We start from the raw sequence: 15,336 nt of genomic DNA on the forward strand, positions 1-15,336 counted from the left end.
CGTTGCTGGCGGGCGGACCATGGCTCCGAGGCTTTGGCCATAGCGAACGTCAGCGGCTTGTGGTCCACAAAGGCCATGAATCTGCGACCCTCCAACAGGAACCTGAAATGGCGAGTTGCCAAAAACAAAGCAAGGAGCTCCCTGTCAAAAGTACTGTACCTCCTCTCAGCAGGCCGAAGTTGCCTGCTGAAAAAGGCGAGAGGCTGCCACGCCCCCGACACCCACTGCTCGCACACAGCCCCCACGGCGACATCCGAGGCATCCGTGGTGAGGGCCAAAGGAGCAGCAGGGAAGGGATGAGCCAACAAGGTAGCGTTAGCCAGGGCAGACTTTGCCTCCTCAAACGCCTGGAGCCGGTCAGGAGACCAGTCCACCTCCTGTGACGCCTTCTTCCCCTGCAGCGCCCCGTACAGGGGGTGCATTAGATGAGCCGCCCGTGGGATGAACCGGTTGTAGAAGTTGACCATCCCCAGGAACTCCTGTAGCAGCTTGACGGTACGTGGCAGAGGAAACATAGAAACCGCCTCTACTCTTGCAGGCAGCGGAACAGCTCCCCGTGAGGACACCTGGTGACCGAGAAAGTCAATCTCCTTCAACCCAAAGCGGCACTTCGCTGGGTTGACAATGAGGCCATGCTCATTCAACCGACAAAAAAGCAGCCGTAAGTGCTCTAAATGTTCACTGGCAGAAGCGCTGGCCACCAAAACATCATCCAAATAAACAAACAAAAAAGGTAAATCCCTTAAAACAGAGTCCATGAGCCGTTGAAAAGTCTGCGCGGCCCCCCGCAGGCCAAAAGGCATTCTCAAAAACTCGAACAACCCAAACGGAGTTATTATAGCAGTCTTGGGAACGTCCGCCGCGTGCACGGGAACCTGGTGGTAGCCGCGCACCAAGTCCACCTTTGAAAAGATGGTAGCCCCCGCCAGCCGAGCGGAAAAGTCCTGGATGTGAGGGATGGGGTAACGATCCGGCGTGGTAACTCCATTTAACCGCCGAAAGTCCCCACACGGCCGCCACCGCCCATCCGGCTTAGGCACCATGTGAAGAGGGGAAGCCCACGGGCTATTGGACCGCCGTACAATCCCCAGTCGCTCCATCACTGCAAACTCCTCCCGTGCCAGGGCCAGTTTGGCAGAGTCAAGCCGCCGCGCCCGAGCAAAAACAGGCGGGCCCACCGTGGGGATGAAATGCTCCACTCCGTGTCGAGTAACTGCTGCCGAAAACGTCGGAACAGTCAGGCTCGGGAAATCCGCGAGAAGGCGCTGATAAACATCCCCCACAGCCAGCATGTTGGCGAGGGCCACGGGCTCCGGCCCGCCCAAAGTGCAGGGGTACGTGGAGAAGGATACAGAGTCAATCAACCGGCCGTTCGAAACGTCCACCAGCAGTCTATGCGCGCACAAAAAGTCTGCGCCCAGTATAGGCACGGCCACCGAAGCCACTACAAAGTCCCAGGTGAACCTACGGCCACAAAAAGACACAGTCACAGACCTGGTGCCGAAGGTGCGGATGGTAGTCCCGTTGGCGGCGCTCAGCGGGGGCCCGTGGCTGCCCTCCAACGCGTCCACGGCAGACGCCGGCAGGATACTCCGCTGCGCGCCGGAATCCACCAGCCAGCTGCGCCCAGACAAGCCGTCGGTGACGAACAGCAGCTTATCCGCTCCGCCAGAGCCCACAGCTGCTACTGAGCACCGGCTCTGGCGTTTCCCTGGCCCGGGAAAGCACAGGGCGGCACGCAGCGCTTAGCCTTAGTCCCAAAACGCCGGTGGTAAAAGCAGAGGGCCATATCCCCGCGTCGGCGGCTCGACACCGCGGCCACAGCACCATCGCGGAGCTCCTCCGGTGCGGTCCCAGCCGGGGCAGGCAGCAGAGCCTGAACGCTGTACCGGGAAGTGGCCAAAAGAATCCGGTCCGCCTCCTCAGCCAACCCCCGGTAGTCCTTCGCGGCGACCAGCGGTGAGTTGGCCAACGCCGTGCGCACCGGAGGCGGCAGCTGGCGGAGGAACAGCTGCACAAACAGGAACGATACATCCCCGGGTCCGAGCAAAGCCAGCATGTTCTCCATCAGCTCGGTAGGCTTGCTGTCCCCCAAGCCGTTGAGGGACAGGAGGCGGTCGGCTCGCTCGGCTTCGGACAGCTGGTACAGCCGCAGCAACAGAGTCTTTAAGGCCCCGTACTTGTCCCCCACCGGTGGATCTCTCAGAAGGCCCATAACGCGGCGCGTCGTCTGGGCGTCCAGAGCAGAGACGACATGGTAGTAGCGCGTCTCATCCGTAGTCACCCCCCGAAGCCGGAACTGGGCTTCGACATGCTGGAACCAGGGCTCCGGATCCTGCTGCCAGAATTCTGGAAGCTTCACAGTAGCAGCGTACACAGCAGGAACCGCTCCGGCGGCCGGAACGGCGGGCACAGCGGGATCCCCCGCATTAAACATGCTCAACAACGAGCAGGGTCACCAATGTGGAAGCCGAGACAAGGAGGCGAAGGAGCGGGTCTGTAAGTTTATTGTCGGACTTCACACACTACAGGGAAGCAAAACAACACCACAACGGAAGGAACTAATCCCCTATATATATGGTTCACACCCCCCCATCAACCAATCTCTAATCTGGTGACGAGCACCCCGAGTGGACCGCCACAAGTTCATGAAAAACATTAATTCAACGTCAAAAAAGGTTGACACGAAATGGTTGAAGTTGTGTCGTAAACTCAATGTGGATTCAACATTGAAATATCAGCATTTTTTAGACGTAGTATATGACTTCTATGTCAGTTGAAAAACAAAGTTATTTCAACATGCAGACACGTTGATAAATTTACCATTGAAATTGTCACCCCGCCTTGTATTTCTTTTTCTTTGAGTCTGTTTGTTTTCATTGTCTCGTAAAGATAGAATTATGTCTCATAAAAGAGCCGCCCAAGTGATTAAATTTAATACGTAATTTCATCAAATTGTGAACTTTGGAGAAAAACAAAACAATCATTTTTTAAACCACCACTTTGTTTCGTGTGTATCGCACTGTATTTCAGGATAAGTAGTTTTCTGCAAACTCGTGGTCACCCTCCCGTTTACAGATGAAATACACAGTAAACTAACAGCTCAACAGGTGAGGCTGAGGATCGCTGAACAGTAAGTCGTAAGTTCAAAACCTGTGTTTCACCGGTCTGTAATGAAATGACTGGAAGAATATGCCTGAGCCTCAGACTGCAAGCCCAGTGGTTAGAGTGCGGTCAATTTAATTTATAATTTTCTGCACTTTTGCTGCAAAACTCCCGAAGACGTTGGAAAAAAGACGTCATCTGGCGTGACAGTCTGCACCTTCAGAGGACCAATACTGGACGTACAAAAATGACCCGAAAAACACATTTCAACGTGTCTTTGCGCAGTGGGAACCAGTCACTTCTTCCTGCTTCCCACAGCTTGTCACTACTTCCTGGTACCTGCAGCCTGTCATTCCTTCCTGGTTCCTGCAGTTCGCCAGTGCTTCATAGTTCCTGTAACTAGTCACTTCTTCCTGGTTCCTGGAGCTTCCCACTTCTTGACGCCACCACCTGCCATGGTCTTTCTGGGGTCTGAAGAGATATGAGGGCTTCTTTGGTCATTGATGAGCACCTTGAATGACATGATAGAGATTCCTCACCTGTGGCAGTCATGTCATTTCCCATGCCTGGCCAGAAGAGACCCGGCCTCTCTTGTTGCTCTTAGTCGTCTTTAGCTGCTCTTGTGCTGTTTCATATGCGTTTAAAGAATCATTGGCCTTTTCTAAGGTCTGAACCTTGACTATAGAGTTTCTGTATTTTCACAATACTTTTTTTGTTTCTAGATTCTTGGAGGAAGTTCTTCATCATCCTGACAGGAATAACAAATGGAGCTCATCAATCTGTTGTTAGAACCTTTAAATCTGAGGGTCAAACTGAGGCGAGGTCTCCTGAAGACGCTGACTACTGTCTGGTTTTCTGTCCCGTCTCTTCTCGGGTTGGGACAGACGTCAGTGAGGCCATGGAGCATCTTCCTGGTGAGGCATGTCTCCAGTAACATTCCTGATCAGATCAGAGAACATTTAGAAAAATTGTTGGAAGTTGTACAAAGATCATTTATTTCCTAATCAGCTCTGTGACCTCAATGCTAATTAATGCTACAGGCTAATGCTAAACGTTAATACAAATATTAAAGCCTAATGCTAAAAACTCATACTCGTGCTCCAAGCTAATGCTAATGTTGTTCACAGATGGTGCTCCATGCTGCTGTCAGCAGGACTGAGTTAGTTGAGGATTATTGAGGTTCCTCCTTCAGGAACCTGGACTTTAATCAGACCGTGTTCTGTGTTTCCAGCTGGTAAAGACGCCGTTCTGGTGGTGATGCATTACACCTCCAATACCGAACAAGTGATTCCTCCGAGCCGCAGAGTGGTGACAGACCAGAGAGTCCAGCTGACTCTGGACTGTCTGTTCTACCAGAAGAAGCTGCTCAGCTGTGAACTCAACAGGAACATGAACAACAACATCAGGAAGTTCTTCAGAGCCTCCCGGTCACAGGTAACAGAGTCACTGGTTTACTGGGAGGTTTTTAGATCATTATTACAGAGAAAATTTGTATTGTTTCTTAACAATGTTTCCACACACACACGCCGCACAGAACAATACACTCTCAACATTAACAGTGGAGAACATGGGGTTCCACAAAGCTTCCTGGGCTTTCATTTGAAATCATTACTGTGGAAACAGACATTCGGAGCTTCAGGTGAACTTGTTCTTCCTCACTGTTCTGACTTGTGGTTTTCAGGTGTGGTTGTTCATTGCATCTCTTGGACTCCGGCCTCAGAGTTGGTCCATCCGTAAATGTAAGTTCTGCAGCATTTGTCACATTCTCAGTAGATTTCCTGATTTCATCCTTGCATTTCTAAAAGCGTTGGGACATGGGTCAACATGACTGAAAGAGGAATGAAACAAAGTCAAACTATCATCAAACTGGCTGTGTGTCTGAAAGAGAGAGGGGTGGGGGGTGGGGGGTCATTATAGTCAGAGTTAAAGTCTGAATAAAGTCGCTGATCGACTGATGAAGACTCGTTATGTTAATGACTGATGACTGACTGTTTTTCACCGTCATACCTTATGTGCTGAGCAGAACGTTTTTAGTTTTCTTTCTGAATTGTTTCCCAAACTGACTCACTGAATCATTAAGAAAATCCACACAATACCAATCATGAGTTTTCAGCACTTTTTTTTATGTTTCCCTAAATCTGCCAGAAGAAAAATAATCAAATCAACCAGGAGAGAGATGAATAGAATATTCCTATTCTATTGGAAAATGTTAAACTTGTCTGAAAAATAACTATTTGGGAAACTTTCTAAACTGTCAGCCTGATTTTAAAGGTCAGACATGTTTTGTGGCTTCAGATGAATTCTTCCGTCCGTCTGTCTTCTGTTCCACTCTGTCCACTTCTAGAAGGATGCTGGAGAACTGTGGTGAACTGTCGCCACTTTACCACCTCCATCATGGAGACTGTTGTGCTCAGAACTGGATTGAAGCTGAAATGTTTAGGGTTAGGGTTAAATGTTTCTCTAAACTTGGATTATATGAGTCCAGGAGGATTTATTTCCTTTCTTTAGTTCATTCACCTAAATGTTTGATGTCTCCAGCAATGCCATGAGGCCATCAGGCAGCCAATGTCCTGTTGATTCCTCCACCATGCTTCAGTCATGTTGAATCTGGTTACTCCCTCCTCCCCTTAGCGACAGTGTTTGGCTTCACTGTAATAGTTCAGAAAGTCACACTCAGAGAGGATGGAGACGATCTGAAGCATCATCAGGGGAAATGGTTGAAAACTTCTGCAATAACAAACCTTAAAGTTTGTGCCCAGCATCCGCTGGGGGGCACAGCCCACAGGGGGCCGCTCCCAGACGGAGCAGTCCATGGCGACTTCCTACCGGCAGCACAGCCCACGATGGCTTGAATGAGGATCACTTTGTTTGGTGTCCATGTCTTCAGATCCTTGAATACAATTGTTTTCAATTGGATTAAAAAAAAAACATGTGTAAATAAGGTCGTTGTTGGTTTCAAAACATTTAAAATAAATCCAAACCTGGTGAGACTGTCTGCTCTGAAGTTTTTAAACTTAGACTTCCACCATTTAGAAATAGAACAGACCTGAGACTTCACCTTATGCTTTAATGCTTAGATCGTAAAATAATGCTGAAGCTAGCAGACTGGCTGGTTAAGCTCAAACCGGCCTGCCCACGGACCGGTAAACATCTCCAGATGCATTTATCAAATGTGCAGATGCATTTTGTAAATTCCACAGACACACTATGTACCGTTAGAAAGCTTAAATTCTCATGAATCCATCGGTATAAACCACTTTCAGATGTGATTACCACAGCGGGTAATATAAACACATTTGTCCAACAAACAGCAAATAAAGCGCAACTCACCTTTGGAGGCTCATAACTGATCACAGATGAAAATATTCCAGAAAAAACTGCCACAGTCCAGACGTATGCATCTAGACATGCTGGAAAGTATCGCATTTTGTCCAAAACATGTCTTGAAGTAGTGATAATCATCCAGAATTAGACGCGCCACCACGCGTGCACGCGGCGCGTCTCTCCGCGTGCGTGTCCCATAATGATCCTTATTTTTATCAGAAATAAAGTTTGAGTTGCGCTGACCTATCCAATATGGCGACTGAATGGTTTCTGTTCCATTTCAACCAATCAAGTGACTCATCCCTGCCTCCAAGGGCTAACCAGCCAATCATTGCCGAGACTTATGGACCCTCGTCCTCGTTCATCATCGTACATCATCGCTCGTCATAGATGAATTCTGATCCAATCACGTCGGAGGAAATGTTTGACTGACAGGGCTGGTAGCCAATGAGCTTGCTGAATGGCTGGATAGCTCGACAGCGCTGTTTTGACACCTCTGAGAGCAGGGGTCTCAAACTCCAGTCCTCGAGGGCCGCAAACCTGCATGTTTTCCATGTCTCCTTGCTTCAACACAGCTGATTGCAATGAGGCTCCAGGCTTTCTGCTGAACTTGGTGACGAACCTTCATGAGATTCAGGTGTGTTGAAGCAGGGAGACAAGGAAAACATGCAGGTTTGCGGCCCTCGAGGACTGGAGTTTGAGACCGCCGTCTGAGGGGGCTGAAAACTGCACCTGTCTCTGTTCCTCTCAGTCTGTGTCCCCAATTCCGCACTGAAGCCTATCTGGAGTGAGTTTTTGAGTACTTTATGAGTTTTTGTCGTGGAAATAATGTAAAAACGGGCTAAAAACCAACATATACCATTGTACAGAGGGCATGCAGAGGGTGTACAGAGGATGTCCAAAATTGACCCTGCCGGGGCATAGCAGCACAAATACATGTGTGAAACACTCATTTCTTGTATTACTGCTCTGACATTTTGACCTGAACTATGTAAGACCCCAGGCTTTAGCAAAATTGTGTTTTCAAGCTCTCTCAGTGCTTCCACACTTATTTCCAGGTGTTTTATGAGGGAAAAAATTCAGGCGAGAATGAAATTCATCCTAATTCAGTGTGCTGCAACATAAATAAATCTGTGCCAGTAGCACCTAGAGTAATTCTGACTGCACTGGGTGAAAATACAGGTTGTCAGCTTTCAAATGAGACCCCAACCATGCATGTACTCCAAACAGTTCAGGAACAGCATTCAGTTTACTTTGGGTACGTCTTTAGTTGAACTTTTAGGCAAAAATGGCCCCGAGCTTAAAGGGCTAGCTAGCTGTAATGTAGCCTTGATGGAATCATCAGTGTAAAGGTTCACTTCCTGTGTCCAGAACGTTTTATGGTTGTGTTCAGTGAGATTGAAATCTGCTTGCTGATGTTTGAAGATTATTAGAACTGAACAACACTTTGTTTCTTTGTGTTCTAGGTGGGATCTGTTTGATCGTAATCATCATCATGTTCATCAGCTTTCATTATTGGTTCCATCATGGAACCTCAACCAACAGTACCGTGGAGATACAGTCTGCGTCTGAATCCAACAAGGTAATGTACAACACTTCATCACTGAAGAACGGTTCGGATCTTTTCGTGGGTAAAGAGCTTCATAGCGATGATTGAAGGTTGAATCTTGGTAGGATTGGTCGTGTAGATATATAAAGAAGAACATCAGGATTCGGTTCTGTGATGCTTGAATGTAAATGAACAAAAACATAATTTCTTATAACCGAGGCTCATCTGTGGTAAATGTCATGTTTATTTAGTGCTGGGTAACGATTAAAAGGTTTAATCGTGATTAATTGCATGAGTTTCTGCTGGCTGAAAGGCAGCTTTCTGAAAATGCTCTGTCTCCATGGAAAGGGGAGAAAATGCAACTTTCTCAAAATATTCCGTCTCCATGGAAACATGAGAAAACACTTGCAGAGCGTGTGCTTCACTGTAACAGTAAATGGTTCTTCTGCACATGCTGAATAGATGGTGATATGGAATAATGCTTTGGTTTCAAAGTTCTCAGGAACACAGTGTGAAGGCCGCTCTGTTTTGTCTGAAGTCACTTGGAAACAGCGTCTGCTGGTCTCCTGAGATCTCGCTATATGACCTGGCATGGCCGGAAGTTAAAGTTAAAGTTTAAAGTTTAAAGTTTATTAATGGAATGCCCCTTGAGTTGTAGCATCTCGTTTTCGAGGGGGTCCATAAACACATACATATATAACACAATTTACAATAACATACATAAATGCACACATTTACACATAAACAGACATACTCACACACACACACATACACACACACACACACACACACAAACACACACACACACACACACACACACACACACACACACACACACACACACACACACACACACAGGACAGACATGCTCCTTTGTTCCCTCACCCCCCAATCCTCCATGAGTTCTAGAACAGGTGATACATCATTGACGGAAGTTCAAAGGGGAAAAAAAAAAACCCTAAAAACATAAGCAGGAGGCTTTAAGGTGTGAAAATAATAAGGATTGGAATTGACCCAAAGATGTCACATCACGAATGGATGAAGGTAACCTATTCCAATCAAATGGAGCCCTGTACTGGAGGGCTCTGCGACCACTCTCTTTGTTTGTACGTGGAACAGTAAAAGTAAGACGATTAGTGTTTCTCAAAGAATATACAGAAGTAACTGGAACCAAAAATCGTTTAAGATACAGAGGACAATAAAAATAAATACATTTGAAAATTAATAGTATCCAGTGATATTGTCACCTTTCATATGGTTGCAACCAGATCAGCTTCTCAAACAAAATACAGTGATGAGTTCTATACGGACATTTGAGTATGAATCGACAGAGAGAATTGAAGAGAACATTTAAAGGTTTGAGATACAAGTCATGAGTGTTTTGATAAATTGTGTCAGCATAATCAACAATAGGGAGGACAAGTTTGAGTAATTATTTGCTTCCTGACTTCTTGTGTAAAACAGTTTGCAGACCGAAAAAGAGAAGTTAAAGTAGCATATGTTCGTCTTATGATGTAATCTACGTGAGGTTTGAAGCAGAGTTCAGGATCAAACCAAAGTCCAAGATATTTAACAGAGTCAACGTTTTGGGCAGTTGAACCATTACTAAATGCAATATGTAGGTTAGGGGATGTAAGTAAGTTAAAGTGAGAACCAAAAAGCATGCAGCACGATTTCTTCAAATTCAGCTTTAATTTATTATTTTGAAGCCAGTTTTAATTCAGATTAAAATCTGCTTGCAGCTGAATCTGCAGTTGTGTGAGTTCGGAATTAGCATTATAAAGCACTGTATCGTCAGCATACAAATTTATTGAGCAGTTCTGTATAATTTGCGGGAGACCATGTATGAAGATAGAAAAAAGTAGAGGACCAAGGGTGGAACCTTGAGGTACCCCATTTTCCAACTGTGCATTTCTCAGATTGAACACCATCAAAACGAACATACTGTTTCCTATTGTGCAGATAAGAGCTGAACCATAAAACTGCCTCTTTATTCAGGCCTGCTGCATAAAGTTTGCCAAGAAGCAAGTAATGCTCAACTAAATCAAAAGCTTTGGACAGATCTAAAAATATGGATCCCACAAGTTGATCCTGGTCAATGGAGGAGAATATGTCATTGCAAAATTTTAGCAAAGCTGTAGTTGTTGAGTATCCAGCTCTAAAGCCAGACTATACTGGTGATAAAATATGATATGCATTAAGGTACTAATATAGTTGATTGAATATCATTTTCTCAAAAACCTTGGCAACAGCACATATAATAGAGATTGGACGATAATTGTTTAAGTCAGTCGAATCGCCTCCTTTGAAGACAGGAGTAACTCTAGCGGTCTTCCATATTGAAGGAAATGAGCAGGTGTTTATGGACAGATTAAACAGATCAGCTAGTGGAAACATTAACACATGTGCAGCCATTTTAAGAAACTTTGCATCAAGACCGTCAGGGCCCGCACTACTATTAGTTTTTAATCCACATAGTGCATTAAAAACATCTGAAGGGGTTATATTTCGAAAAGAAAAAGACGGTCCAGTACGTGGTTCGTTGGTAAAGCCCCCTGAAGAAACAGGAGGATTATTGGAGACACTACTAATATTCGAGAAGTGTTGATTAAAAGCTTGTGAAATGATAACAGGATCAAACGTAGGTTGATTATTGACAATGAGCTGCCGAATTTTACTTTTAGATTTGTGAAGAAGTTGATCCAACTGGCGCCAAAATTGTTTTGGGTTGTTTACATTTCGAGAGAAGCTGTCTTTATAAAAAATTTGATTTTGTCTTCCTTGTTTGTGTTTTACTCTGATTTCTAAGTAATTTGTAATATTCCCAATCAGAAGGACCATTTGAGGATCGAAACTTAGCCCAAGCTTGATCTCTTTTTCTGAAGAGATCAAGCAATGTAGAGTTAATCCAGGGCAGATGTCTGCCTTTAACACGATGAGTTTTTAGAGGAGCATGTTTATTGATTATTATGGATACTTCAGAAAAAAAATAGTTCCATGCATCTTCCACATATGGTATAAGTTGGAATTTATCCCAATCAATATTTACTAGAAGTCATGCTCGAGTCGGGTTGGAGGCTCCCTGGAGCAACAGCCTTGGTCTCAATCAGCTGAAACATGGGGGTGGCAGCCTATTGCTACACATATGTATATATATATATATATATATATATATACATATATATATATATATATATATATATATATATATATATACGTATATATATATATATATATATATATATATATATATATATATATATATATATATATATACACATATATATATATATATATATATATATATATATATATATATATATATATATATATATATATACACATACATATGTATAAGGACACAGACTTTGAAACAGGAGGTCGGGGTTCGAATCCCCATCAGGGCGTATGGTAATCCAGCTGGGCCCTTGGACAAGGCCCTTCACACAAACATGTCCACACCTCAGCATGAGCGAAACCATAAATGAAAGAGTCATACCAGCTCGGACGTCGCCCGGGTCAACAAGGTTCGCGTCAGTTGTTGTGGAACCAGGGCATACTGATGACAAATTGGCAACTGGAACAAGACACTCTTGGAGCAGCCCGGAGAACAGAGCGTTAATGGAATGCTACTACAGCAGTAATCCCAGTGAAAGGGGATACATGCAGAGAATGTGGGAACAATGGTTACTTCGAAACCCAACATCCAAGCTGACTAAGAAACAGCTACTAAGTCAGTGGTCAAATATCTGCAAGAGGAACTTACTGTCACGGTACAAGATGCTACATCAAGGGGGAGCCAGGCGACAGGTCATACGAGATTGGGTACCAAGCCCCAATAGCAGAGCTGAACACAAGAGCAGCTGACCTTAGAGAGAAGATCATGACGTCCTGGGGGAACTCAACACCCTCCTGGCTGCCAAGGCTCAATAATGATAAAGTACCAGCGGAATCTCTACTGGAAGATGTGAACACAGCACTGCTAACAATCCCTGCCAACACAATCACTGAGACAATCAGCTGATATATGCAACAGCGGCAGTCATCCTGGAGATGCTTGGCTACAAGATGAACAGCATGAGTAGCCGGAGTGACCAAGAACCTCCATGGAAAAGAAGGCTAGAGGCAAAAATCATGGCAACACAGAGAGAAGTCATCTTCCTCACAGAACTAAGCAGAGGGGTGAATCTCAAGAAAGAACTGCCCAAGAAATACAGAAAGCTGTCAATAACTGAGGCACTGGAGATTGCTAAGCAAAGACTCACAGCCCTAGCTACCCGCCTAAAGAGATACACGAGAGAAGTGGAGACCAGGAGAATAAACAGGATATTTTCCAACAATCCAGCTAAGGTCTACTCTCAGTGGCAGGATAGTAAGACCACTGCAGACCCATCCAGGGCTGAGACTGAGCAATACTGGAAGAGTATCTGGGAGAAAGAGGTGTCACACAACACCAATGCCCAATGGCTGGCAGGCTTGCAGGCAGAGCACAGCAACCTCCCAGAACAAGAGCCAGTAGTAATTACAACAGCAGATGTACAGGCAAGAGTGGCCAAAATGAAGAGCTGGACAGCTCCAGGGCCCGACAAGATTCACACAAGACGATCTTGAACTTGAAGCTGTCATTCTTTGTGCACCACCGGACTCCTAAAGCTCACTCGACAGGGAGTGTGTCCAAGTCAAGATCCAGGTCCCTTAGCTCCTTGGCTGTCTCCTTTGCAGGGATAGCTGACAACACAGCATGGCTGTTACTAACCCACTTTGCGAGCCGAAATCCTCCAGAGGTAAGAATGTCTCTCAACTCATAACACAAGGACACTGCTTCCTCCTCAGAACTAACCGATTTAAGGCAGTCATCGACATAGAAGTTTTTAAGCACAGTGTCGACCCCTTCAGTGCTGAACTGTTCTTTGTGGTCTCGTGCACACTTCTTTAGGGCAAAGGTGGCACAACTCGAGGAAAAAGTGGCACCAAATATGTGCACTCTCATTCTGTACTCCGTGAGGTTTTGGATGATGTCACCAGATGGCCACCAGAGAAACCGGAGAAGATCTGCGTCCTCGCGCAGTTCTCCTCGTCCTCGTGCCTCCACATCTGCCATAACAGCAACCTCCTCTTGTCTGAACCTGGTGATGACACCGAGCAGAGTGCTGGTCAGATCCGGCCCTTGTAGCAGCTGCTCGTTCAATGTGTATCCTTGGTAAGATGCCCCACAATCGAAAACCACTCGGATCTTCTTCTTCTTGGCATGATACACGCCGTGGTGTGGCAAGTACCAAATCTTTCCATCATTGCGGCTGAGGTCCTCCTCCGGAACATTGACCGCATACCCCTTTGCAATCCAGTCTTTCACAAAGGTCAAGTAGTCAGCATGGAAGTGAGGATTTTTGATGAACTTCCTTCTTAGGTTGAGAGCTCCTTGTTCAGCCACTCTTCTGTTGTTTGGCATTTTGATGGCTGTGTTCCTCAGTAGTAGACCAATGCTGTAGTGACCCTCTGTCAGCTTAGCAGACTGTGACACTATCTCAAGGAACTGGAGATCCTCTCTTGACATCTCCTGTTGGTCATCTCGACACTCTGGGAAGTCATTCTTGAACTGCTGATGCCACAGCTCGTCCAGGGTGACCACTGTTGTGCGGTTGGAGGTAACCTGAATGAGTCCATCTGTAGTTTCATGGCCGTTGTCTCCTCTGAGGGGGTCATTGATGATCCAGCCCAGTCGTGTTTTGACCACATATGGCCCATTTTCCACACTGGGCACCACTTGCCACGGTTCCATAGCCTTGGGCACATCTGTGCTGATGAGAAGGCCAACCTCTCTCTGGATTTTAGGGATCTTTACCTGACTGAGGTGAGGCCACTTGTCCACTTCCTCTTGTAGTGGGATGTTCTGTTTGCGGGCAGGGATTTCCTTCTGACAGTAGATGTCGGGTAGCTCCAGGTAGTCATCATCATCCATGCAGCTGACCTCGAGGCCAGACACCATATGGCTGCTCACAAGCCGCTCGCCTCCCATGGTCCTCAGCAAGATACTTGTTCTTCTGCCGGAAATGTTAAGTGTGGTCATCAGCTTCTTTGTGCAGAAAGTGACGTTGCTGCCTGGGTCGAGGAGCGCATAGGTCGTCACCACCTTGTTGCCCCTTTTGGTTTTGATGTGGACCGGAACAATAGCCAAGATGTTGTCCATGTTGCCGGCCCCAGTAGCTCTGCAAGTCCTACCCTCTGCGCTGATGCATCCACTGGCCACTGAAGTGGCCTTGCTTCTTTCTGATGACTCGCCCTGTTTTGACTCTTTGGATGCGTCATTGAAGGTCTCCTTCTTCGGCTTTCCCTCACCAGATATTCCTTTATCTCTGTTCTTTATGTGAAGAGCTGTTGGATGGCTGAGCTGGCAGGCTTGACAGGTCATCTTTTCAGTGCAGGCATTCGCCATACGTCCCCGCTTCAAGCACCCAAAGCACAAACCGTGCCTTTTGAGAAAGTCCATTTTCTCAGTGTGGAGTGACCTCTTCATCCTTTTAGTTTTCCATGGCATGTTGTCCTTGGCAGAAGAGGCAAGGGGTGGAGAAGGCACAAATAGTATCCCCCCTTGGCTTGGACTCTTGTTTCCAGTGGGTTGTTGACTGCAGTAGCCACTGTAGTGAAAACCCTTCGAGCACCGCTCCTTCTAACTGATCTCTCATCCATGTTGTGAGCTTTATCTCGGCCTTTGTTTCCATCAGCGATGTGACCCAAGAGAGGGTGCAAGGCTTCTTTGGCTTGTCGGTTCACAAAGTCTACAAGGTCGCTGAACATAGCTGTACGTTGTTCTTCTTGGAGATTGTAGGCTTTGCTTCTCCACCTTTCCCTTGGTTTGTACGGAAGCTTGGCAATGATGACTCGCGTACTGGACATGCTGTCGAGCTCTTCCATGTACCGTATTGGCCCGAATATAAGACTACTCTGAATATAAGACAACCCCTATTTTTCAAAAATTATTTTGTGAAAATAAAAATATGTTGAAGACAATAAGGTTACTCATAACAGAACTTTTCATTGTACAATTATTTAAACTCAAGAACTCACAACAGCGATAATATTTCACGTGAATTAAGATAAAAAAAAAATTACTGCAGTATTAAATAAAAATATATCCTCTTTCTCAAAATAAGCAACAATAAGCTACAATTAAGAACTTCAAAGATAATGATGTAAATAACTTTAGAACCATCAAATTCAAGTTCTGTTCAGCTTCATGAGCATTAATAATTTGTCCCTCTGTGAATGTTGGGTTCAGTTTGGCCTGTAGAGAACAGTTCTTCAGAAAGAAAGCAGGAGATTTTAGCTGGTTTGAGCTTTTATTACTTTCTCCTGAAGAC

General features: G+C 45.7%; 1 protein-coding gene across 11 annotated transcripts in view; it reads left to right on the plus strand.

Moving 5' to 3' along the window:
* The window catches only part of LOC115402422 (uncharacterized), a 654,628-nt gene that overhangs the window by 68,540 nt on the left and 570,752 nt on the right, over nt 1-15,336 (plus strand). For 6 of the 11 annotated variants that reach the window (XM_030110960.1, XM_030110958.1, XM_030110956.1 and 3 more), the window contains exons 3-5: nt 3,828-4,019; nt 4,337-4,539; nt 4,787-4,844. The exons of 3 other annotated variants lie outside the window; for them this stretch is intronic. In XM_030110960.1, coding sequence (XP_029966820.1) covers nt 3,828-4,019; nt 4,337-4,539; nt 4,787-4,844 — 453 coding nt within the window. Of the gene's footprint in view, nt 1-3,827; nt 4,020-4,336; nt 4,542-4,786; nt 4,845-15,336 lie in introns of all 11 variants that reach the window. 2 more of the 11 variants (XM_030110959.1, XM_030110964.1) reach the window with 1 other exon arrangement.

Source organism: Salarias fasciatus, chromosome 15 (genome assembly GCF_902148845.1).
Source record: "Salarias fasciatus chromosome 15, fSalaFa1.1, whole genome shotgun sequence".
In the NCBI taxonomy this organism is placed as follows: Eukaryota; Metazoa; Chordata; class Actinopteri; order Blenniiformes; family Blenniidae; genus Salarias; species Salarias fasciatus.